General features: G+C 36.2%; 1 protein-coding gene across 3 annotated transcripts; it reads right to left on the bottom strand.

Moving 5' to 3' along the window:
- LOC147292281 (ARM repeat superfamily protein) lies at positions 1 to 27,617 on the bottom strand. 3 transcript variants are annotated; one of them, XM_086231824.1, is made up of 24 exons: positions 27,413 to 27,617; positions 27,193 to 27,302; positions 27,009 to 27,081; positions 26,002 to 26,063; positions 24,960 to 25,101; positions 22,201 to 22,419; positions 21,960 to 22,026; positions 20,753 to 21,152; positions 19,502 to 19,649; positions 19,223 to 19,383; positions 18,538 to 18,637; positions 17,366 to 17,440; positions 17,100 to 17,234; positions 13,726 to 13,815; positions 7,964 to 8,146; positions 7,770 to 7,874; positions 5,405 to 5,563; positions 5,018 to 5,062; positions 4,656 to 4,877; positions 1,636 to 1,742; positions 1,485 to 1,538; positions 1,327 to 1,399; positions 946 to 1,202; positions 1 to 405 (listed from the first exon to the last, which is right to left on the bottom strand). In XM_086231824.1, the coding sequence occupies exons 1-23, from the start codon at positions 27,551 to 27,553 to the stop codon at positions 1,041 to 1,043; spliced, it is 3,033 nt and encodes a 1,010-aa protein (XP_086087950.1). In that variant the 5' UTR covers positions 27,554 to 27,617; the 3' UTR covers positions 1 to 405; positions 946 to 1,040. The 3 variants fall into 3 exon arrangements, with proteins under 3 accessions (XP_086087950.1, XP_086087951.1, XP_086087952.1); XM_086231825.1 differs by lacking the exons at positions 27,009 to 27,081; positions 27,193 to 27,302; positions 27,413 to 27,617 and adding an exon at positions 26,254 to 26,382; XM_086231826.1 differs by lacking the exons at positions 1 to 405; positions 946 to 1,202; positions 1,327 to 1,399; positions 1,485 to 1,538; positions 1,636 to 1,742 and having other exon boundaries at positions 4,681 to 4,849.
- Between the last annotated feature and the right edge of the window lie 83 nt (positions 27,618 to 27,700).

The following is a 27,700-nucleotide window of genomic DNA, read 5'->3' as shown; positions in this document are numbered from 1 at the left end:
TCAAGGTAACGTGAGAATTCGAAATACTTTCAGGGGCAAACCAAATAATAAGCCTTTTGTTTTTTTTTGGCCAAAAATAATAAGCCTTTTGTTAATTGTGCTTAACAAGGGATATCGGCAATTGGGAACTCATAAACCAATTTTGCATGTATTTTTTTTTCTCATTTCTATAAAATTTTAATTTCATGTGAATGGTGATAATTCCTGTAAATCAATGCTGCAACCCTCTGTACCTCGCATCCAATGACAAAAGATTGGCAAGCTATATACAATCTCTTGTTGCCTAAGAGCATATGCAATTGAAATTCAAGATACGTACATCAAAATCCAGCCCAAAATTTTGTTAAGAATTAAGATCAATGAATATAGACACCAGTAATCCGGAAGCTTCAGACTTTAATTCACCTGGAGATAAATAATTATCGTGTTAGATACTAGCGTACAGTGTACAAAGAGAGATCAAATGGATTGGCATCAAATTCATTATCAGTACAGCAGAAGCAGTGCTCTATTGTTAATCAGTTCAATACAGATGGGATAATACACCAAGAAAGAAAATAAAGGTCTTTAAACTATGACAGTTCAAGAAAGTGCACTCTTTGACAATGATTGCAATTTAATAAACGGAGTTTAACAAAAAGCAACATACTCTTCAAGTCTTCATGTATAGACTAGATAATTTCATGAACAAAAAAAAAAAAGACGAGATAATTTAATGCATCTAACACTATATTGAACTAAAAACAAATAATTTACTTTCACAATTTATATAGTGACATATGCTATCTCCATCCCACTAATTTTCTTATCTTTTTTGGTGGAAAGGTTCACCATGTAAATCCTATCATTTTCAGAAAAATAGAGTAGAATGCGTAGAGGGAGCTGTCCCCTAGCTGTTTAGACATAGCATGGTTAGGTATGAATTATTAGTGTTGAAGAACTCACCCTATATCGTCTTTACATTGGAGAAACAGAAAACTTTGAAGGGCCTCGAACATGAAACCACCAATCGATTAGAAAATAAAAGGTATGAAAGCCAGCTACGTCATCTTTAATGCCTGCTTCAATTGTGAAAATGCTGAGGGATGCATGCAACCAATGGCCTTATTAAAAGATTCTCCATGAAGGTCAGCACATGTATGAAGATTTTCCCTCACTGAAGTCTCTAAAGACATTTGGTTGATAGGGTCTGAAAACTTGAGCTATGGTGAACATAATAACTTCATCAGGAAAAATATTACCCACATGAATTTGTTTAACCAGCAACTAAAGTAATCTCAGAAGAGAGTTATGGACCATAAAATAGAAGAAAGAAGAGTGGTTCACCTGTCTTCTTCTGAATTCTGTACTCGGAATAGTGGCCTTACTAAGAGGCCCACTGGAGCTTATGTTATCACCACTGTTGTTGATTGGGAAAAATTAGCGAGTAAAATAGTTGTACCATTTGGACAAACACATTGTAGTAGAATCATAAGGGATCTAACCTGGACTCCTCTGTTAAGTCATCATTGCCACCCAAAATTACAGTCGTACACACACTGCATGTATACTTAAGCATCATTTTAAGACGTAGAAAGAAGATCATCCAATAATGAGAAAGCATATGATTGACCGAATTCATAGTGAAACTCATACCTCAGGATCTGATCAAGTTTGTTGAGGACTTGAGGAAGTCTTAATGTCAGAATTATAGAAAGGGCTAAGCCATATGTCTTCCTTTGGATGGAAGAAACATTGTCTATCTGTGACCAAATAAAAATTTCGACAAAGAAACAAAAAGGCAATAAGTTAAAGCAGTGAGGTCTGAATATGGCTAGAAACAGCTCCATTCATACTTGATAATTAGAACATTACAAAAGCAATTAGGAACCAAAAAATTCAAAATCCAACTCATTCCTATTTATTATTTTCCATGAAAACATCTTTAACTGCTCAATGAAACAAGTACAAGCACAAGATTTTTCTCCATTTACTAATTGGTATGGCCCTAGAAGCAAGCATGATGAAAATTGCTCTAGTGCACATTGTACTTTAAAACAGAAATGCTATTGTGCATCATGAAGTGCCAACAGTGCAATATAATTGCCTTTATTCTTCAAATGAATAAAGGCATGAGTTGCCTTTATTCTTCAAATGAACAGTGCAATATAATTGCCAACAGTGCAATATTATACGTGTTAGTTAAACTCTGCAACAGGATATTGACACCAAAAGGGCCAAAACAATGATAACTGGAATGTGGTATGCTCTGTTATGCAGCACGAGTATGGGTCGGTATTTTGGACTGTGGTACACATTATAACTCTTCTTATGGTTGCTTTGGTACTATAAATCTTATTTTCGACCACATACAAACTTCACCAATAATGATAGATTACTAAGAATTTATTAGGGAAATTTTAGCAAAAGGACTCAAACTTTTGTGTCAATTCAGGACACAAATGTTGTTTTGTGTCAACTTGCACCCTAACCTTTCATTTTGAGTCAAATTGAACATAAATGTTAGTTCTGTCACATTCTGTCAAAAATGATCATTTCGGGTCTGCAATATGATCACTTCTTTTCTTTTATTTTTTTCTTTTTTAGTTTTTGCTTTTTTAATTAATTTAATCTTCTTTAAATCTGAATGAAATTACGGGTCTGTTTGGTACTCTATTTAAAAACAGTTTTCTGTATTTAAAAACACAAAATTGTTTTTAAATTTTAAAAATGTGTTTGGTAGACTATTTTTTAAAATGGATTAAAATGGATATCTAAAAAAAATTCAAAAACAACCCCTTTTCTAAAAATGATTAAACATGTTTTTCAAAGTATTTTTTTCTGTCGCACGTCTTCTCTGCCTCACCACCAACTCTGCTTCATCGATCTCCCTCCACAAACCCACACTACCATCGACAGACAAAGAGAGAGAAAGGGGAGGGGGAAGATAGAGAGAGAGAGAGAGAGAGAGAGAGAGAGGAAGTTTCAGATTTCAGAAGAGTCTTTGCAAGGCTGGTTTATGGTCTGATATCATGCTTTTGGAGTCACCCAGATCTCCATCCTCTTTAATTTTGGTGAGCTTGAAGGTTGAGATGCAGAGCTTGAAGGTTAGGATGCAGAGCTTGAAGGTTGAAGATGCAGAGCATGAAGGTTGAAGATGCAGAGCTTGAAGCGATTAGGGCCTGATAAAATTTCTTAATTTTTTTCACTAACATATGGATTAGCAGAAATTTTCATCAAAGATTAAGGGAGATGGTTGGTTTAAATGACTAGACGGTGTTTGATAAAATGCTTGAGTGAAAATAGCAAGATTGTCTTATACAGATGTTTTTAAAATTCAATTTCAAATTTACTACCAAACGGTTATCAAATTTTTGCAAAAACTCAAAATAAAATTCATATTTTTGGATTGTATTTCAATTTTTGAATTTTTTTTTGGGGAAATCATACCAAACAGACCCTACATTTTTAACTCAAAACTTTTTTATGGAAATTCTAACTGAGATGACAGAAAAGTCCAATTTGACACAAAATTAAAGTTTAGGGTGCAAGTTGACACAACAAAATTTGTGTCCTGAATTGAAACACAGCCCAAAATTTGAGTCCTTTCGCTAAATTTTTCTCAATTTATTAGATGTACAATTTATATAGTGCATATTAACAATAATTTACATATACCATAGAATATAGAAAATTGAATAATGCATTTTGGTTAAATATAGTCTTACAGATAAATAAGGATAAAATAATTTCAGTAATAATTCCTTTCAATTAACCATAGAGCAAACTAATTTTATATAAAAGAATTTTTTGACAACATTTTTATTGAATATAAATGTATATGAATTAAAAATCCATAAACTAGCGAGTAATAATAATGTCAATGCATTAGGGGTGGGCAATTTTTTTGACCCACCTGACGAACCCATCCGATCCAACCCGAGCCATCTGGTATGGTTTACTGTATTTTGGCAAGTTGAATCAGGTTTGATACCTTTTCAACCCACCAAAGTCAATTTGGTGCAGTATTAGGTATTTTTAACACCTAAATTAACCAACTCAAGACATCAAATCATTTGGATAACAATGCTCATTGAGCTAGGAATTGAACCCAAGACTTGATATGCCTTAGGATTCCATCTGCCCAACTCATGTACACCAGCATTCCAATGTTATAATTACTATTTTTCCAAAGAACCAAGAAACTCCCCTTCATTTCACCTATAAAAGATGCTCATTTTTGTCTTCTGCAAAACAAAGTTTCTTGCAATTTTTTGTTGGGCTTGTATTGGCCTTGGGACTATTAAGTTATTTTTGGGCTTTTTGACATTTATTTATTTTTTAATTTCAATCTTAAATTATAGCCCGATTTGCAACCCTACTAACCTGTTTTTTATTGGACAGGGTAGGCTCAGTTAATTTTTTGGTTTAGTTAGTGAAGGGTTGTGATAATTTACAACTGACAATTTCAGATCAGTTTCAGATGGGGCTCCAACCGACCAGTGCCCACCCCATTAATATGCATGCAAATATCCATTGTACATTGAGAATTCTTTGAACAACCAATTTTGGTATCTCAGAACATAGACATACAATTGGTCTAACATATTAAAAGACAAAAAAGAATCAGCAATCTGCAGAAGTATCCTTGTAGTGGAGATTCATGCTGTACTAACCTTGTCAAGCCATATGTCAACAAGACAAAGAAGAATATTCTCCTCAGTTGGGACACCCGACTTCTGAAGGAGCAACAAAAGTGAAGGTTCTGACGTCAAGTGGGCAAGATAATTGGTATTCATAACCAAAACTCTTGCCAGGATGGCAGCTGAAGATGCTTTAACAGCTACCTTGGAAGGATCTCGGTCATCGCCTCCACTCAAACATATAACAATTAATTTCTAGCAACATTGAACAGAAAAGAATTCTAGCTTTAAGAAGGTCTCCAAAAGGCATAACATGATATACTTATTTCAGGGGACAAAAACATGATATACTTTAAAATAAGAATATCAAAGATCTAAACCGCAAAGAACCTTACTTGTAATGTACTGCTGATCAACTGGGGCACTTCTATAGGGAAACACTGCAAAGCAACAATGAGTCAGTATTAAAAATGGCTTAATTTATTGAGGTCCATCATAATTTTTCTGCTCCCCCCAAAAAAAAAAAAAAAAAAAAAAGCCATAAGAGTATTTGTATATGTAAAAAAAAACATTTCTATAAAAAAAAAAAAAAAAAAAGGTACAAATTCTGTACAAGTCGAATGACTGCCAAAAGCTGTTCTATCTTTCACAGTGTTTAAGAGCAGACTAAGCATATAGTAAGCTTATCCTCCTAGGACAGTTAAAAAAGCGTACTTGATTCCCCAAGTTGTCTAAATGGCCAGTTATCAACTGTACCTTCCACTTGCAAGTTTGATCAGTACCTGAATTAGAATATCAATGACGGGAATAGTTGATAGTAGTCCTCGATCATTGACATTTCCAACAACCAGATCTAGAATTTTAGCAACACTTGAAGCATGCATACTTAGAAATTCAGATCCACCTAGGATAATGTAATCCTCAATTATATTGACAGCAACCTACAATAAAGTTTCAGTCAAGACAATTTAAATTCAAAACATAACAAAGCAGAAGGGAGGGGGTCAACCGCGAAAAGCACAGGACGTATATGAGAAAAACTGACAACAATTCAAGCAAATTGAAGTGTTAATCATCAATATCACAAATGCATGCAGCCTCAAGAAAATTGAAATGTTAATCATCGATACCACAAATGCATGCAGCCCGCTATCTTTAATGATAATACATGCAAAAAACAAAAACAAAAAAAATCTGCTGGGGGGGGGGGGGGGGGTGAGAGAGAGAGAGAGAACACCTAATATACTTTTTTTTTTTTTCTTTTTTAGGTTGGAGCAAACAAAAACCAAGATAATGAAGGCAATGTAGCTATAAGCACATTGAAATCTCTTCAACTAATGGATGAATAGAATTTCACATAATGTTTGCTCATATTGAGCAACACCACCTGGTTAAATTAGCCATATGCAACAAAATAATAAGACAGCCACTCAAATAGGACTCCGTATAGTTGGTAAGATCACATACTGAATACTTGGTTCTCAAAAGTAAAGGTTATAGAAACAGCATATCCTAATGCCTTATTTGTTTTGCATCCTCAGCAACATCATCATTCAATTGCTTCAAAGCTTTGGACAAATCTGTTCAGGGTAGAAGAGTTGGACTGGGAAGTCCCAGAGGGGAGTTATTCTCTGCTAAGTGAAAGGAATCACTGTTTTGGCGGAGAAAAGGGCCAGGGTTCTGTGGAAATGTAGAATATTGGCTGTAATATGGGTCATTTGGATGAAAAGGAATAAGCGAAGCTTTGAGGACTTTGGAGGGGCTGGGGTGGAGGAACTGTGGGATTAGGGTGGCTTTTTGGTCCTCTTTTTAGGCATCTGTTTCAGTTGCTTTTAGGGGTTAAGTCTTTCGTCCATTTTGTAAATTGCATTGGATAATTGGAGAACAGCAGCCCTTACCAACATTGTAAACATAGAAAAATCATTTTAATTTAAAGTTAATGCACTGTAAATAAGGAGATCAGAGGAGATACATCTTTGCAATTCACCACTGCAACAAAATTAATTATTGCACTTCAGGATAGAAAAAAAATTTCTTGTCTTCAGAATATCCATTACAACCTGCTTTACCTTATTTCTTCAAGAAAACTTTGCATCCAACCTCATTGATAATTTTCCCCAAGGGTGTGATTGGCTTGGAAAATACATATGGTCCTTGGATTCGAATCAAAAGGAAATTTCAAATGTTGAATATGTGCATTTCCAGTTGTGTTTATATAAGCCAGAGATAAAATCATACTCCTCAAGTGATAGCTTACACTTGACAAAAGTGAGGAGGCTGGTGGCAAAGCAACGATGAAAGAAGTAGAGACAGGGGACTAAAAGTAATGATGGTAATAGTGGTAAAGTAAACGTGTCAACAAAGCTAGTTGCTTATGGTGATTGAGTGGTAGCTCTGAAAAACACCATATTGTGAAGCTCATGGCAAGTTCACAATCCTAAACCCTCAACCATTTACCAAAAAAAAAAACAAACAAACAAACAAACAAACAAACAAAAACAAAACAAAACAAAACAAAAAATATATATATTCTCTTTTCTGAAAACAACCAATAGACCTTACCAGTTTTGCATATGATTAAGATCTGACTGGTTACCAGTTTCACAATCCATAAGAAAAAGTAAGAAGAACAAAGAGCCTGACATATATACCAGAAAAATACATGCATGACAATTAATTGTGTAAGTTAAAAAGGGGAGCATTAAATTTTAAAAGATCGCAACAAATAAACAATAAGAAAGCATCATGTTGAACTCACAACTTCAACTGCATATTCCACAGAATTAACCCATGAATTATATTTTTTTTAACTGAGCTATGTGATCACAGAAGCTTCACGAAAATCTGAGGATACTAAACTTCCTTCATCAGATTGTTCTAGATATGTTGGCACATGAACGAACATTCAAAAGCATCTCTAAATTTTTGCAACCATCCCAAATAGCTATTACTATAAAAACTATTTAATCATAGCACATTTAATCTATGCAACATTAAGCACCCATTTTCGGGCAGATTGAAAGTCAAAGTTGAATAATAAAATAACACACAAGATCAGACAAGTTCCACAGTAAAACTGAACAGATAATTTATGGAACAGAGAGGTCCTGCAGGGTAGAGTATAGTCATTGGTCAAATATTTCTAACCTGCAAGTGATCAAAACTTCTTTCCATAATTTCTACTAGACAAGGGAAGTATGCTAGTAGTTGAGGCACCATCGAAGGAGCATGAGAAAGTGTGGCTTCCAATAACTGCACAGTTATGCTAACTGCATTTAGCATGTAAAATAAAAGGATAATGTCAGCTGGTAAAATAATAAAGACAAACTTAATAGCCTAACCAGCATACTGTCCTCTAGAAGATTGAGTTCATCTGGGCTATTTATATCAATTCCCTTTTGCAGAATGGGAAGTAATATGTCGTAGCAAATGGGTGACTGGTAGGCAAGTGCAACCACAAAGTTCCTCAAAGCAATGAGAAGTTGAATCTGCAGAAGGCACTCACCAGAAGATTCCTCCCAAACCTTTAACAAAAAATAAATAAATAATCAAATGAGAAAGATAAAGAAATAAAGAGAGAGAGAGAGAGAGAGAGAGAGAGAGAGAGAGAGAGCGAGAGAGAGAGGCAAAACAAGCTACTAAGCTTTAAAAAGGAAAATCAAAGCAGCTGACTCTCCTGCCCATCTGTTGTGTACTTTTAAACAAACTAGTAACTAAGGTCAACTCCCAAAATAGCTTGTAAAGAAACAAGTATAAGATAAATCTTGAGGAGACCACATTTCTCCACCTCTTGATGTTTCTGTGTAGTAGAAATATATATTATACAAAAAGTTAAATGTAATGTTTTCCATAATGTTCCAGAGATCAAGTGTTCATTCTAATCTATTTCCAATGAGCATTAAACTCCTGAGCAGACCAACAAATACTACTATCCATTATTTCTTTTAACAATAAAAAAAGAAAAGTTAAATGCAAACATGCATTACATATATACATGCTTATACGTACAAACACAAAAATTACAAGAGAAATATTATGATCAAACCATAACTTTGGCCCAATTGAGGTGAATTGAACTGAAGGGCATATTCCTCAAATACTTTGACAATGAAACCTATATAGATGCCAAAATCCTATTCCTTTCTAGAGAAAATCCACTTCCCCCATCTCATCTTCAAGATCCTGCAACTTATCTCCATCAAAACAACCCAAAGAACTATTAACATTGCACATCTCCAAAGAGTAATCACCTTCTTGTTAGCTCTAACACCAAGAAATAGAATAGCAATTTATTGGCCAATACATTCCCCTACCATCACAATTCTTAACACATTGCACAAAGATCTCATGCCATAGAAACACATTTACATTCCACACCCCACACCCCACACCCCCCAATTAATTACCCCAATTTCCTTTTGTCGACATTAATACCCACCATAGCACTTTTTAACATATTTGTGAAAAAAAAAAAACTTGTGTATGCTCCTTATCCATTACTCTCAAGCTCTCACCAAACCAAAAGATCATCAACTAATCTTTTTCTTTGTCAGAACATCAACTAATGAAAAAAATAATAATAATAAAAAATAAAAATAAATAAAGGGAAAATCAGATTGCCTTCTCAAGACCCATAAAAGCTCTAAATTGACCCATAGGTCAACCATCACTGATAACTGAAAAATTCACTTAACACAGGCACTCTTTTTTTTTTTTTTTTTTTTTTTGAGAAGAGAGAAACTATATTAATAATAGCTCACAATCGTACAAACAATGGACAAGGAGTCCAAAATAGCTCTCGCACCACACCCTTTCCTCTTGACTAAACATATCAAGTCCAAAACAAATTAATTGCTGCCTTCCAATCAATTAGAATAGCAAACGAAGACACTCCCCGAAAAAGATGACCAAAAAGAAACCGACTCCCACAATTCTTCCACATCTATCCCTTTATAATCTTCAAAAATTCTTTTATTTCTCTCCATCCAGATAACCCAAAAAATGGCTAACACTCTGCAGCTCCAAAGCACTTTGGCCCTCTTTTCCCCACCAAAACCCCTTGTCCATTCGCTGAGCAAAGAACAGCACCCCTCTGGCATTACCCACCAGAACCCTGCTTCCTTGAACAATTTGGACCATAACGATGATGCCACAGAACAATGAAGGAATATATGGTTTACACTCTCGCCCTCTTTCTTGCATACGACACACCAATTCGGAGAAAGGCAAACATTTGGGCTTCTCCTCTGAAGATTATCACAAGTATTTATCTTTGCTTGAGCCACTAACCAAGCCAAAACTTTAACTTTTGACGGAACCTTTGCTTCCCAAATCACCCCTGCAGGGAGAAAAGGGATACCATCTCCAATTCCACATAAATAACCAAAAAACGACTTTGTAGAGAACACGCCATTAGAATCCAAACTCCAGACCCTTGAATCAGATCTAGTGGTTGAAATATGAACTCTTTCTAGTACTGAAAGTAGTGAAATAAACTCCTCCGCTTCTGCATCATTTAAGTTTCTCCAAAAACCCAAATTCCAATTTAAAGAAGAACTCACTCCCTCTGCCATCCCTGCTATTGTTGTTGATGTAGTTTGAGAATTAAATCCTAATTCCCACCTTCACGGCGTACAAGCAATAATTCGATGAAAGATAAATAACAAACACAGCCAAGAAAACAGAAAATAATAAACCAACAAGCACACACAATCACACCGAGATTTGTTACGAGGTTCGGCAAAATTCCTGCCTACGTCCCCGGGAGAGATCTCCGTTCTTCACTATGAGAATAATAAGTATTAAGATTACAATTGGACTAAATCACATAACCCAATCCCCAAATCTCTTGTACACCCTTTCACAAAGTGTTTCCCAAAACCCTAGATCTCTCACCCAAGATTAATTACCTAATCTTGATCTCACCAATTCTAGATTGTGTGCCTCCCAAGAATCCTAAGGACTTGCTCACTCTAATCTGATTCTCTCACATTTTTCTAAGCCCCTAAGGTCCTATTTATAACTATAGGCCTTATATTACAATCCTAGATAAAGTAGGAAGAAAGTTAACTTTGAGTAGGAAATAAGTTTCCTTTATACACAAGGAAAACCTCAAAACTTGCCCAAAATGAAGTCCAAAACGCACCAGGAATTAATAACCTTCCAACACCTATTTGGACTCCTAACTTCATCCTAGAATACCATGGAAATCCCCCATGAACCAGGAAATCTTCAAATGCGAGCCAAATTAACAACAATCTCCACCTTGGCGAGCATATCATGCAAATTACCTTGCACCAAATACCATTGGCCTTGACCTTGTACCAACTACACATAACTCGAATCAAGAAACTATGGTCCACCCTTGATTCGCACGGCCAATACCTATGTGCAGCTGCATCGTGTAACCAATTACCGGTTAGCACCGAAGAGGGGCCTCGATTCACCCCCTCCTCCAGTAGGATCTCCTTTCTCACCATCGTTTGAACCTTGGAAACATGTCACAACCGTCTCTGCTGTACCCGCAAACGAGACCTTCCTCAAGCGCTTGATTTCTTGTGCATTTCGTTTCCAACCAACCATCGAGGTTTGAGTTCCTATCAAACGATATAAACCACCACACTTCTCTCCCTTCATTAGGACCATGCTTCCATGAGTAATTTTCATGACTCCACCTGCTATCAAAACCAGGTAGCCCTTGGAATCCAACCTACTCAAGGATATCAAATTCCTTTGTAGCTTTGGGACATAAGCGACTCCACCCAAAGTATGTTCCACCCCATTGAACATCTTGATCTTCACCGTTCCAACCCCCATGACGTCAACTTTGGACCCGTCAGGCAAAGAGAAAGATCCTCCCTTTGATTCTTGAAACTTTTCAAAATATTCTTTCCTAGAGCATATATGGTGAGTAGAACCCGAATCCAATATCCAATCACCATGAGAAGAAGTGTTACCTATAGAGACTGTGAGAAGTTCTCCAGATTCATTATAGTCTGCTACCGCTGTAGAGCCATGACCATCCTTCTTATTCCAAGTCGGACAGTCCTTCTTTATGTGTCCCCACTCTTTGCACTTGTAGCACTGCCAGCCCTTACCACTACCCTTTGATCTAGCCTTGCTATTATCACTAGAACCCTTGGTAGTTTGCCTTCCTCTTTGACCATGAGCAACAAACAAGGAATCTTTATCCTCAACTTTCTTTCTCCTTTCACTAGACAAGAGAGTTGACTCGACCTCCTCCATCTTCAGTGTATCCTTACCATACAAGAAGATATCCACTATGTTGTCATATGTATCAGGAAGTGAGGTTAGAAGTAAGAGGGCTCGATCTTCTTCCTCAATCTTTACCCCAACTCTTTCGAGTTGATTTAGCAGTCCTTTGAACACGTTCATATGATCCATGAGATTTGCACCCGCTTCCATCTTCAGCTTATATATGTCCCGCTTCAGATTCAACTTTGTGGCCATAGACTTCTGAGCTAAATAAAGCTTTTCTAGTTTCTTCCACAATTCCGGGGCAGAATCTTCATCTATATTGTTGATAATATTATCAGCAATATAAAGCCGAATTGTGCTCACACACCTGCACTCCAAGTCTTCCCAGTCATCATCTGTCATCTTTGCCGGTTTTCCTACTTCCTTTCCCTTCAAGGCGCGTGCCAAGCCTTGCGAAACTAGGACATCCTTCACTCTCTTTTGCCATAGAGTAAAGTTACCTCTTCCATCAAATTGCTCCACCTTAAAGGATGAAACACCACTACTTCCCGCTGCCATGACAAACTACCCTCGATCGATAAACACGGAACCACGATCGATGAACACGAAACCTGGCTCTGATACCACTTGTTGATGTAGTTTGAGAATTAAATCCTAATTCCCACCTTCACGGCGTACAAGCAATAATTCGATGAAAGATAAATAACAAACACAGCCAAGAAAACAGAAAATAATAAACCAACAAGCACACACAATCACACCGAGATTTGTTACGAGGTTCGGCAAAATTCCTGCCTACGTCCCCGGGAGAGATCTCCGTTCTTCACTATGAGAATAATAAGTATTAAGATTACAATTGGACTAAATCACATAACCCAATCCCCAAATCTCTTGTACACCCTTTCACAAAGTGTTTCCCAAAACCCTAGATCTCTCACCCAAGATTAATTACCTAATCTTGATCTCACCAATTCTAGATTGTGTGCCTCCCAAGAATCCTAAGGACTTGCTCACTCTAATCTGATTCTCTCACATTTTTCTAAGCCCCTAAGGTCCTATTTATAACCATAGGCCTTATATTACAATCCTAGATAAAGTAGGAAGAAAGTTAACTTTGAGTAGGAAATAAGTTTCCTTTATACACAAGGAAAACCTCAAAACTTGCCCAAAATGAAGTCCAAAACGCACCAGGAATTAATAACCTTCCAACACCTATTTGGACTCCTAACTTCATCCTAGAATACCATGGAAATCCCCCATGAACCAGGAAATCTTCAAATGCGAGCCAAATTAACAACAATTGTAACCCCATGATTATTTGACAAGTTATTACAGCCTAGGATAAAGAATTTTGAGGGTCCCCTGCCCCGCCCAGCAATCCTCCCAAAACCTAATGGTCACCCCATTTCCTACCATCAACTTGCAGCAACCTAAAAAACTACTCAAACCTTGACTAATATCTCTCCAAGGGCTTCGACTTGATCCCCTCACAACTTCTTTCACATCCCAACCATATTCATGAATACCGTATTTACTCCTAATCACAATATGCCATAAAGATTCTCTTTCCAAAGGATAACACCATAACCACTTGCCAAGTAAAGCTCTATTTTTTGCCACCAGATTACCTATGCCCAAGCCCCCTTTTTCCTTGGGCTGAGAAACTAACTCCCATCTTACCAAATACCTACATTCTTCATCTATTCCAATAATCTTTCTTTTCCTTTACATGGTACAGAAAACCCCACTCAACATTATCATATGCGTTTTCAAACTCAATTTTAGAAATCATTCCTTCAATCCTTCCTAACGCGGTAGGTATTGCAACATTTAGAACAGTGGAAGAAACAATAGAAGTCTGAAAACAAAAGAAATGTTCTCCTACCTTCTGGAAAAACAGAACCAGCTTGTTTGCAAATGGAATAACTTCACTCATGTGTCCAATAAGAATAGAAATCAAGTTCAAAACCTGAACCTGAAAACAAATGAAAAGGAATAGAAACATTCGTTAAATCACATACTTAAATTTTCTTTTTTACAAAAAATTTCTTTTGTTAAATCCAAACTTGCTATTAATAAGACGTAACCCTGAGGCCTGGGCATAATTGAATGAAACGCACAAATGCACATGATATAATAGAAAATACAGTAAATAAGACCCAATTTCCATTGTGTCATCACTTGAAGAAACATTCACATGTTTAATATGAACATGAATGTCAAATCTCAAATAGCAATGCATTATGTGGCAAATTCAGTATCTTCTCCACAAGGACTGTCCATTGGACTGGATTAAACCGAATCCCAATCTGATTATGATCAAATCGGGAAAAACCTCCTGCCAAAGATTAGCTAAATTGGAAACCATTTAGTCATCTAATCATTTTGTGGACAAATGAAAAGACAAACACAATGTTTTCAATAAACATTGAAATGACGATGATGTTAATCAAATGGTTAATTGAGATTTGGATTGGATGATGCTTGAAAGAGAACCAGGAAATGGATGGTTGGAATTAATAGACCACATTACAAGATAGGCCCCAACAATGCGGGCCTTTCTTCTCTTTAAAAAGAGTAGGGAGTTCCTTACTTATAATGTAAGAGAATGTCAACTAATGTTAGTATCACAATATCTAAACTGTAATGACATCATAACGAGGAGGAAAACAAGGCGAGCATAGTCTCCTTAGCAACTATAAGGAAATCTTAAGTTATAGAGAGAATGCTTTTAGTATTCACTCTGTTACTTTTCCAAGCGCTACAAGGGACAAACAAAGATCCCTGTTCTTTTATCATTTCTCTATTTCCAAAAGAATAGTGTTTGAGAGAGGGGGTTCGTATTCATTTTTCTTTCATTCTTATGAATGCCTAAGTAGAGAACACAAGAGCAACCTCCTCGCTAACTTACCACCTGCAGAAGTATGGAACAAGAGGAAATCTCTCTTCAGAAAACCCATGCAAACCTCCCATGATTTGGTGAATTTCATGCTCAAATCTTTAGGGTTAGAGTAATTCTGAAGAGGGCAAGGTGGAAATGCTAACTAATGCTTTGGGGTGTGCTATCGGTTCTTGGCCTTTAAAGTACTAGGGCCTTCCGCTGGGTGGCAACCCTAGAGCTCCAAATTTTTGGAATCCAGTAGTTGAGAAGGTAGAAAAGAGGCTTCAAAGTTGGAAGATGGCTTTCCTTTCTAGGGGTGGTAGATTGACTCTCAATCAAGCTGTTATAGGAAGTTTGCCTTCTTACTTTTGGTCTTTGTTCAAAATTCCAAAGGGGGTGGCAAGGAAACTGGAGCATATGATGAGGGATTTTCTTTGGGCTGGCATAGGAGGAGGCAAAAAGGATCACTTAATTAGATGGGACTTGGTGACCCAAATCAAAGAGATGGACAGATTGGCAGTTGGTAACCTGCTGGTGAAAAACAAGGCTCTGCTAGGGCAGTGGCTGTTGAGGTTCCCCTTGGAAGTGGAGTCGCTTTGGCATCTGGCAATCAGAAGTAAATATGGATCAAGGAAAATGGGCGGTATACAAATTTGGCGGGGGGTTCTAGCCGAAGCCCCTGGAAGGATATCCCCCAGGGTATGAATCTTTGTTAGGTGATGTCAGCTAGTAGTGGGAAAGAGAAATAAGGTTAGAATTTTGAGAGGATCTTTGGGTGGGAGATGATATTCTAAAGAATTCCCCCAACTATATAATCTGTCACAGCTACCATAATTTAGCAGTTGCTAGATTTGCAAACCCTTCTCTTTATCCTTTGAATTGGGATTTTCGGTTTAGGAGGAACCTAAATGATGCAGAGGCAGAGGAAGCTTCCATGCTGTTACTGCTTTTGGAAAGTGCTCTTTTAAGTCCTACAAGTGATGCAAGGAGATGGAGGTTAGGGCCATCCGCGAGCTAGTCTTTTAGCAAGTTTCTAAGCGATTTTTCTCACTATCCAACTTTTGACCTTGCTTGCCAGATTTGGAAGTCGAAAGCCCCTTCCAAGGTCAAGGTTCTTGCTTGGGTAGTGGTGCATGGAAAGCTAAACACTTGTGATATGATTCAAAGGAGAAGACCGGGCATCTGTCCTTCTCCCAACTGGTGCGTAATGTGTAAAAATGAAGTAGAAACGGTGTTTTTCTTCACTGCCCAATCACTTTAAGTCTGTGGAGGAAGTTATTTAGAGAGGTCAAATCAGCTTGGTTGTGCGAAGAGGTTGCTTTTACTTGTTATGTGAAAATCACAAGGTGTAGGGGGTGGGAAGAAGGCTAGAATCCTGTGGGGTTGGAGCTGCTTGCTGTTTTTTGGGTTATCTGGGTAGAGACAAACAAGAGAATTTTTGAAGACAAGAACGGGGATGGGCAGGAGGATTTATGGGACAGAATCTTATTCTGGTCTGCTTTCTGGGCTTCTGTTTCTTCGGAGTTCAGAAACCTAACTTTTTCTGACAGTTTGATGAACTGGAAGGCTGCAGTGGGTTATTTTTCATAGGTCTTAGCTCTAGGTTCTAGCTGGGGTCTTTTGTTTCTCTTTCGGTTGCTTGTGCTGCCTGGTTCATGTTGTATCTTTGTTCTCTTATGAAGTGGACTTCCTGTCCACTGCTTTGATTTCTTTTGTGCTTTGCAATAAAATTTGGTTTCTTCTTAAAAAAAAAAAAAAAAGACATAACAAAATTCTAAATTAAGAAACCACACTTCTGAGCAGCCATTTTTTCTCTTAGCCAAGACCCGAGAGAGATCAGTGCGAAAGTAAATAGAGAGTGAAAGAGCTGAATGCCTTTTATGCATTTCACCAATAAGGGAAATAAGGGCGGCAGGAGAGAGGGGGGTGGGGGCGATGGAGGCTTAATTTACTTCCTAAAACTAAATGAAAGCAAAGAAATCAGTGGGGGAAGTTGCCCCATGGTTGATGCTCTGCCACTGCTAAAGGTATTTAGGTTAAAAATGACAAATGACACCATAATGCAATCAGATACAGACAAGAATAGTTGCTATAGTAAAAAAGGAATTAAGCAAAACTTGATTTAAGGGTAAAAAAAAAATATTCAAAAAGGTTGAGAACAAAACTATCTCTTTTTGAAAAGAAACAAAATTTATTGATCATTTCAAAAAGTACAATAGATGTCCACATCAGATATACAAAGCAATCCTACTGCCAAAGTTAAAACACCGCCCAGACCAAGGCTGAAACAAAACCCTAAACCCTAAAACTATCAGTCGAAACATAAAAGAATCTCCAATTTAATCATTGCATCCAAGTGGAGCAGCAGCAATATTTACCTTTGAGTCAAACTCCTGAACTTCCTCAATCAACTTAAAACATGAATCCCAGCATATAGGAAGAAGATCAATGAATTCTCCTTCTGAAAAGCTAGCATCTTCAATATGCGAACACAGAGACCTACAGGCTGCCAACTAAAACAAGAAAAGCACACACTAAAGTAATTAAACCAGGAACACCAACAAAATTTAGCAGCCTGAATCATGTCAAAGCAATGCAAGAAATAAAAATGAAGAGAACATCTACATACGAAATATACGCATACCCTAACAGATAGGTCTTTGTCCTGTAGCAATCTGATCAAAGCACAGTAAACTGGCCTTTTTGTGTCCTCTTTAATCTGCAGATATAATAAAATTAACCAATCATTTGGACTCATTTTCCATATGTTACTAGATACACTTTAACAGGAATGGCTAACAGAAATCAAAATAGGCACAATAAATCAATCAAGGACCAGATTGCCATAATAAATATATAAATAAAGAACAGATGCATTGATTTTTGCAAACCTCCAAATCCATTAAATGAGCACTCAGTGAAGGTAGCATTAGTGGACTCCACCACCCTATTCCTCCAGAATTTATGTAACAGTTCACAAGCTACCATTAAGTTCTATATCTAGTTAATTTATTAGTGCTGAAATAAATATATAGAGAAAAAAAAAGAACAAATCCAATTAACAAATTAAAACTGACAGCACTTCATTATTACCTCCATAAATCTTTGTTTACCATGGGTGATATATGCATCCAAGCAACAAGATCATGTAGGCTAGAAAATTTATTTTAGGGTGGAGTATAGATCTATATAGAAGGAAATGGAAAGTTCATCATCAATATTATGTCCTAATTTGTAAGAGCAAAATCTTAGAAATTAACTGGAGTTGATGGCACAAATTTTGAGTGTGACATACATCAAATCTCCATTACATCCATACACCTATTATCTTTGAAACAGAGTGCCACTGGCTGCATATCACATCTCACTCCCACATTGAAAGATTTATGCCTAGAGAGATAATGTTATTAACTAAATTAGTAGTGAAAGGTTCTAAAGGAAAGAATGGAAAATTAGTAATGTTGGCACAAGAACATATGGATAACTTATGAGATGCCGATCAATCATAAGGGCCGCTCAATCATATGAATATATATGAATATATATATATATACACATATATAAAACAAAAGGGCCGCTCCTCTAGCAGACCTCCGCATGCAGACATGGGTTTTTTTTTTTTCACATGCCGATCAATCGGCAATATATGGTTGATAAATCGGCATGTGAAGAAAAACTCAAGTCCTCTCTCTCTCTCTCTCTCTCTCTCTCTCTCTCTCTCTCTCTCTCTCTCTCTCTCTCTCTCTCTCTCTCTCTGTATATATATATAGGGTGTGTGTAGCACATATACAGCATCTTTCAGTGACCATACGCTACCTCTGAAACCCATTGTCCCAATATCAGTGCAACTTTCCGATGGATGATACGCATATTTGGATGATCATTTGAGAGTTCAAGGGATAATGCACCATTAAACCTGCAATGATTGATTCAGAAAGAGACGTCAAAGATCACTAAAATTCTTATCAAAAGAATATAACAAAAGGAACCCAGTGCAACTACAGACCATAAAAAACCAAATACCTGAACTATCAGCTCAACTAATATGAAAATTATCAAACAACCATGGAGTTATGTTCCAACTACTCTAGCTGCTACAAGCATGCAAGGTTTTTGGTTTTTCTTTTTCTTAATGTTTGAGCCCATTTTGCATCCTTAAAAACCTATAGCTAGTATGGCACTCAAACTTGTTAATAATGACATATACAATATAACAAATGAGCACAAATATATACAAAGTAATTTCCATAAATCAAGAAAAAGTAAGAATACCCAAAACCAATTTGCTCAAAATTTGTGGCAATAGAGCAAATGAAAATTTCACATGTGCAAAGTTGAAGCCACAAACCCACCCTCCATAAAACAATACATAAGTACAAAATCAATCACACAAATCATCACCACAATAGATGCTGCAACAACTGATGGCACATAAATTTGGATACGTTATACAAGACATATATTTAAATAAAATGGATATCAGTGCAGTGAATAGACAAACCAATCTTTAAAGCTCAGGTAATTTGAAAGCTCGTAATAAACATATGCAGCAGCACCGTAAGCAGCATCTTTAAGAAGCAATCCTGGATTGATTTCAGTCACTGAAGTTGGGCAACCATTCATTGCCTCTTGAAGGATGGAAACCACAACAGGACCTAGGAGCTAAAATTAATAAAATCAAGATCACATAAGCACATAGTTCTGCAACTCTAGAATACATTCTGAGCACCAATAATGTTTTGTTAAAAACATATCATTCTACACACAGAAATGCACCAACCTGGCTGTGATTTTCAAACAGAACAATGTATAAAGCTTCAGCGCATGGCCTTAATTTTTCTGTCCACTGAACCATATCCTGCTCATGATGAAAAGATTCAGGATTCTGGTACCATTCCTCCAAATCACTTGTTGTTAGAACAAAATACCTGCAACAGATCACCAAAATAATTTTCCAAAGAAAATACATACTAATTTTTACAATCCTTAAATAGAACTATTAACTCTAAACCCAAATCCTTGCATCTTAGTGCCATTCTAGCTCTATTATAACTAGAACTAAGTGTTCACACTATTCTAATTGTATGTGAAAGCTTTGAAGTCACTCAAACAAAAAAAAAATGAAAAACTTGTGCACACTAAAAGCAGGTAAATGATTGCATCCATAAGTCTTTAATGCAGGAGCCAAGTTCAAAGTATTTTAAATCAGTCCATCCAAGTTCCAAGCACCACATGAAGAGTCTTTTTTCATTTAATGAATGCAATTTACACATGAAGAGTCTCTTTATGTCACTGTCCAAGGCATTAAGTGTTATGAGTTATGTCTCTTAGAATTCCTAGGCGTATTAATGTGGGTCTTATTGTTCATGTATCAATGGCTCTAACAAAAGGCTAGTTTGTAACCTTTGAGAGAAGTTAATGGTGAAAGAAATCAGATTTTTCTGCTTGTGTGTGAAGCACGAGTTGACTTGGAGTGATTCCAAGCCACCTTCAGTGAGATGCCAAAGGCCGGTGTGATGCCGGAATTTTTCTATTTTTTATTGGAGTGATTCCAATACACTTTTGGTGTGATGCCAAAGGCCAGAGTGAATCCGGATCTCTATATTCTCTTCCCTACTCTTACTATTGTCCTATATCAGTCTTCCAAGATTCTCTCTCACAACTCTAGTCAGTCCCAATTCAGATGGCAAATAACATAGTGGCCCCTTAAATACCTGGAACTCCCCATGGAAATGTCGGAGCACCACGACTTTTCAGTTATTGTTTACAAACTTATTATTTAAACAATAAAACAGAAGTTAATAACAGAAACTACATGCACATAAGAATGAACCGGTGCCATTGTACACTCAGTCAACTATGTAAAGTACCAAGACATATCTCCAATATATATTTAACTTATAATAAAACTACCAAATTTATCGCGTTAATATATAGCACCCTTTTTTACTGCAAACATTAAGTAATAAAGCCAATCAAGATAAGGCTATAGCAACTTAATAAAGGGAAACAGAGTTTAGAATATAAATACCTTCTTATTAATGTGTTACACAAGACTACTATACGTTCATTTGTCATAAGGGAAGTCAAGACACCACCGACTGCACCAGATATGTTTTTCTTCATTTGCTCCAGTGTAACCACATTTTCATCCATCACGCGACCAGTGAGACTCGGCTTGTACTCTTTACATTCCAACACACACTTAACCATTACCATACATTGAATCAGAAACTGCTCAAATGATAATACATCTGGTTCAGGATCTGTTATCTTCCTTAAACAGAAATCGACTACGGTTGGAAGGACACATTTATCACTAAATGAATAAGGATGTCTGCCCTGAATTGCAATTAAAACCTTCATCAGTTTAGTGCATGCCCTCTTTAGGAAGTCCCAAAATTTAGGATGTCCTTTCTGATACGATGAATCTGGAAAAAAAAAGGCAACAATTGCAGAAAATTTTATTAAGCAAAAACATATTTGCAACCATAACATATATATACATATATATATATATGCATATATACCCAAAATAGTTATTTAAGATGGCTTCGTCAAGAATTATAAGAGAAAAATGATACCTGTAACAACTGAAAAAACAATGCAAACTAATGTATCTTACTTACTGCATCTTAAACACCATTTTACAAGCAGACAAAACAAGAAGACATTTGCCAAGCATATATATAAGTGGTATAACCTCATTAAGGCATGAAAAATTTCAAGATTGTCCATGGAGAGAGAGAGAGAGAGAGAGAGAGAGACCTCATATTATCCAGAAGCACCTATTGCATAGCTGGTATTCAAGAACTAAGATCTAAAATTGACTGTAGACTTTATATCATAATCCCCCCACCATTTTTACCAGGCCTACATCACAATCCTTAACACCAAGATCAGGATTATCAATAATGAAAAGCTTACAAGTTTCTCGTTTCCTATTAAAAAAATAATGAAAAGCCTAATTTATGTTGTCAACCTATTACATAGAGTTTGCTAATGCAACATAATTTTTATTGGTTGTATAGGAAGTCAATAGTATTCATTGGTTTGCTTTAGATTAGAAGCAACTAGAAAGTAGAAATCTCCATTCTCCATTACAACTACTTGGTAATTACTTTAAACAGATTTCTCACATACAAGAAGGAAAAAACATAAAGGAATGTGTGATTCTATCAAATTCCTCTACAAAAAATATAAGTGGTTAAAATTTGGACAGAAGAGCAGTATCTCACAGTATGGAAGAAGAGATTGAATGGCATTTAAAAGCACGGGTGAGACCTCCTTGACAGGCCGGACCTCCTTCAAGATACACATAGAAAGTTATAAACAATAATTGCATACCACCATATTGATGAAGAACGTTGGTGTAGCTGAGGTAACTCTAAGACACCAACAATAATCATTTTCTTTTTTATCTTTTGTTCGGGGGGGGGGGGGGGTTTGTTTTTTTGGAAAGGAGGGGGGGATAACTACCTGTACACATTTTGCATCACTTGGAAACCCTGAAATTATTAATTGGCGTATGATCTTTAAGCACAGCAGCCATCGCTCACAAGTTAGATAGAGGTCATCCTGATGTTTCTCCAATGTATTTGAGTTATAGCTTTGAGAAAGTGTAGAGAAACCATGTAATATGGTTTGCACATCACTCTGCCAAAGGCGCCAGCTATAATCAAAGAAGTGAGATGATATCTGCCAAAGAATGTCCATAAGTACTAAGGTTTCATAAAGATTGTTCATAAATTACACAAGGAAAAAACCAATCTCAAAATAAATAACAAATCCCAGTGTCTATGTGTGTGTGTGTGTGTGAGAGAGAGAGAGAGAGAGGGAGGGTAGATATGCAAAAAATAAAAAAGGAATAATGTTGGAGAATCAGAAAATAAAAAATTCCAGACACAAACCATTATTATTGCAAAACAAAGTAAGCATGCAAAAAAAAACTTTCATAACCATTATTATTGCAAAACACAGTAAGCATGCAAAAAAAACTTTCATATCTTATTACCACACATTAGCAAAAAAGTTCTTATCATAACATCAAGATCCGTAGCACACAGAATCCAGGCACTCATTACCACAAAGGTGCATCTCATATATGATTATCATCATCAATGTTTTCAGAGACAAGGGGTTAGAGTGAGGCGTTTTATGTCTTGCAAGGCAAGGCGTAAGCAATGACACGTTGAAGCGTAAGCCTTTCGGGATATGAATTATTATAATTAAAAAATATAAAAATATAAATACAGTATATATATACCCTCCTGTACTTTATGACTCTACCACTAGATTGTTGATTACAATTACTATAAAATTACAGACAAATTTGAAATTTGTGAGAACTGTATTACAAGTCTTTTTTAAGTATTAGGAGCCTTATGTAATAAAAATAAAGTATCTTTTAGTATCAGTATTATTTTATCTGGTATTAGTAGTATTTGCCTATTAAGTAAGCAGGCATTCTTATTTGTTTTATTTTGTTGGTCAAACTACAGATAAGTTTCATTGAAAATATTTTAAACTGCAAAATAGAGAATATGTTGCCTTATGGTAACCACACAAGTTAAAACGACAAAGCACTTCTAAGATTCCAAAGGTGAATTTAAAGCTTCAGAATCAACCAAAGGTAAAGTTAAAGCTTACTGGGTTTCCGACAAAACTAACACAAGCTGTGTCGACAACACTAACTCAACACCTTGGAGCTGCCAGAAACTCCTTAGAGATGCTGGGTTGCTGCGGAAAATGCCTCCAAGCTACAGGGTTGTCAATTGTCATGGATTGAAGGTGTAGAGAGCTGTTTTTCAGTTTAGAGTTCAATCCTAGGGTTTTAAACTGCTATTGGGAGAAAGGAAGAGATATACAGGGAATTAAAAATTTTTCTTCAAAAAAAAAATATTCTTTTTGATCTGTTCAATGCCCCAGCCAAACCACATTGCTTGGTTGCAAGGCGCACCTGACTAACGCTTTTAAAAACACTTATCATCATTGCTGTCCTTTTTTTCTTTGTAATTCATACACATTCATCAAATGAGGAACAAAGGCCATTGTTTTAGGGAAAAAAATGATTTTGGTCCCTGTGTTTTACCTTGAAAACATATTGGGCCCCTATGGTTTCAAAACTCCGCATCTGGTCCCTGTGTTTTATATTGTTTGCAATCTTAGAACATTTTGTACCCAACACGAAAAATTTTCTCAAATTGAAACCTATAACTTGTTTAAACTCGCAAGTTGTACTCAAAATGACAAAAAATCATGTAAGTAAACTTTAATTTGATTTTCAAACAAAATTTTAAAAAATCCCGAACTTAAAGTTCAAACCCTAAAATTTTGTGAGCCTCAAACTCTTTGACAAATAAATACGAAAATGAAAATTGAAATAATTTTTTTAGAAAACCCATAAGATGGTATGTTAATCCCCCAACAAAATTCCTCTTGAAAACAAATTGATAATTGGAGTTTTTTAAAAATTGTCCTAAGATTGCAAACAACATAAAACACCAGGACCAGATGCGGAGTTTTGAAACTATATGGACCAACTGTTTTCGGCGTAAAACACAAGGACCAAAATCGTTTTTTTCCCTTGGTTTTATTATTGCTATTCATCACTCAGAGAAATCAGCATACAGCACTGTCTACTAAAAAAGACATCTATGAAACTATCAGTATAGAACAGTGAGTGACTTTCTTTACTGACAATATTTTATTATTATCTTCATTTGGTAACACACTTCATGAGATCATACAACCAGGCATAAAAAAAAGTTCATGCCAAAAGGGCTGCCCACATTTACCAGCGATGTGCTCCTTCGCACTCATGGCATCAGATTAACGCTACAGTTTGCCTACTCAGAGACTCAACCCAATTAACCAGCTTAGACGGAACTAAGATCTCAATTAGAAAAGACTGTTCCTTAAAAGATATGATTGGCAGCTCAGTGCATGTTGTATTATTTTGTAGAGGAATTAAAACTATAAAAAAAAATTATTATATTATCTATTTTAGGAATGAAAACTAAAAAAAGATATGTAGCATAATCCTATACAAATATAATCTTTTAAAGCTATACAGAAAATAAATTTTAAGCCCAAGCCTCCAAAACCACACCAATATGGTTTAAACACTACCCAGCCACACTTCAGCACATTATTAACTTCATAATACGATCATAAGAGAAAAGGGAAAGAATCCAGAGTTTGTGGAAAAAGAGATGAAATAGTACAGTAGCCTATACCTCTGCAAAGTTCTTTTGGTCTGAGATAAGACGCTTAGTGGACAATTCCTTCAAGGTTCGAAATAGGGTCAAAAAAATCCTGTGGGAAGAAAGAGCATCTGCTGATTGAAGCTTTTGTGCTAAAACAGAAAAGAGCTCCGGCCTGAACAGGTCATTAGGTTGATGGATCAGTACAAGCTATACACTTGACATTGAAACATTCAAAATATGGCAGGGGGCTAAAATTTGAAGCCCAAGATTCAACAATCTACATATCTTTTACACATGTCAAACTCAGAAAAGAAGAAAAAAGAAGGCATAAATAGTTTGCAAGTCTTCATAAGAACAAACCAAAATAAACAAGTTGATGCTCCCTAAAGTATTTCACAATCCAGTAATCAGTTTATCCTACAATTACTAATTCACTCTCTGCAACGTCATATGCTTCTTAAACTATATGGTAAATTCATAATTCCCAGGTCAAATATACCAATCCTATTTTCCCATTCAGTTCTCTCTGGGGTATTTTATATCTTACAAACTATGGGCAAAAGATGGGACCCATGTCCATTCAGTATCATACACATACACCTGAGACATGTAGATCCTTTATACCTTTCTCTTTTATTTTTAAAATAAATTTCATGTAAGGATACTTCACGTAATTTCTGTCACTCATCTTTAAATTGCATTTCAGAGTTCGTATCATATATCAATTGCTCAGATAAACAAAACTCAGACACATGCCAATAAAAAATTCACAAACTCTATTCCCATTGTAGCTTACTTTCTACAATATGAACTGAAATGTAGTTTCATTGCAAAGTCTAATCTGTTTCCCTCTATCCATTTTCGTTCTTCTTTTTTTCATTTATGAACCATTAATTAGAGAAAGAATACCTATAGCATCCCATTTTCAAGTTCTTATAGCACCATAAAGCTAAAATACATTACAAGTTTTAACTTTGCTGCAAGGTCAAATTTGAAAAACATATCATATTTTCTTTAAAGAGAAGTTGATATAACCCTAAACATAGAAGTTGAAATAACAGTAAATTCATACCATTCTTTGGGGTAATCAATACGAGCAATTTTGGAAACAAGCACAGCCAACATTTGTGCTATCTGTGTTGGGAACAAAATGAGGAAAACAGGACATTAGTAATGCTAACTGCTAAAGTTGAGTAAACTTCAAAGTCATCATATGCTGAAATTTACGTAGGAAGAGGGGGAGGGAGGGAGGGATGGAGGGAGGGGGAGAGAGAAAGATAGAGAAAGACACAGAGAGAGAGAGAAAGAGAGCAATCTTATTAACCTCAAATGTACTACAAAGTAAATGAAATAAAGTTTCCTTTATCAATTTCTGAACATGTAAGTTCCACGTTGCCCTCAAGACTAACATAATGGAAACTAAATTGCCCCATCTCCTATCAAAGAGGTGAAATTTTAACATAATGGATGGGCAATTGTCTAAAATAGTTGTAATCAACAAATTAAACAAACTTAAAAGGTTAAAATGGTAGCATTTCTGTTTTTTAATGCTGGTAATTTTGGGTGTTGCAATAATCTTTCTGAAGGATTCCATTGAAGATAACAAATTCATACCTTGAAATCCTAGGTAAATTCCAATTAGTTGGTTAAATTCCCATTCAAGTAATGAATGTTTATAGTTTTTTCTATATTAAAAAAAACATTTACTAAGAAGAAACATATGAAATACAAGACAAGACGGAAAAAATGTCCACTAATGTATGATCTACAGAGCAGATAATTACATTCAGCTCATAACTCCCACCTAATCAATCTGACCCCTAAGACCTTCGACTATGACGCTCATAAAGATGCTAAAAATCTATTCCTCTCCCATAGGTTTTCTCATAAACCTGCCTTGTTCCTCCTTATTGTAAAGCCTGCCTTCTTTGTTGCCTCAAGATAACGAATGCTATTAGCAGCCAGTAACCTTACACCCACAAATAAATTCTCTAACGAGAAAAATACAATCACCTATTCATTTCTGCACCAAAAGAAAAGCCGGTGCCGACAAAAGGAAAAGGTGGACGATGACATTACCTGATAGTTCTCTTCTCTAAAGTGAGATAAGAGTTTTTGTCTAAGATGTATTTTCTCCTCGTTGCTGATTCCCCTGAAATCAAAGGCAGAACAGAAAAATAAATGGGAAAAGAACAGAGATAGCCTAAACCCTAAATATGAGAAAACTTTACTGAATGAGAGAGACGATTGATAAAAGACTTACGAGGAATCACGCCTGTGCCTCCAATAGCGATTAACGCTATTCTTGAAATACACTGAAGCCATGAGACGAACATCTATATGAGGTGCCAAATCCTTTGCAGTTATGACTTCCTGCATAGTAAGTAAATTATATATTCAAAATGTCCACCAACAAGATCGCAGCATTTTGCATTTCATTTCATGGCCTAAAACCCTAAAGTCAAAAGAAAAGAGCTGCTTACCATGAGACAAAAGCAGAAACCAGGCCTCGCCTCCGACTGAGAAAGCGCCGCCTCTGCCGGTTTGCGCACACTATCGTCCCCGCTCAATGAGTTGCTCAGCAACGAGTACATGGCTGGTAGGTCAGACGCCGAGAGCGCCATTGCTTTACACCTCTCCCCTCTCTTCGCTCGCCCTCTTAAGCTATTTTTTTGCTACACCCTTTAGTTGATGCAAGGGTAAACTACAATTTATTCGTATGTTTTGGGCCTTTGGCCATCATATTTGGTTCTGCTTTTTAAATTTTGCTA

The sequence above is a fragment of the Dryas octopetala genome, chromosome 2 (genome assembly GCF_963921425.1).
Source record: "Dryas octopetala chromosome 2, drDryOcto1.1, whole genome shotgun sequence".
In the NCBI taxonomy this organism is placed as follows: domain Eukaryota; kingdom Viridiplantae; phylum Streptophyta; class Magnoliopsida; order Rosales; family Rosaceae; genus Dryas; species Dryas octopetala.
This window is presented reverse-complemented; position numbering and strand designations above follow the sequence as displayed.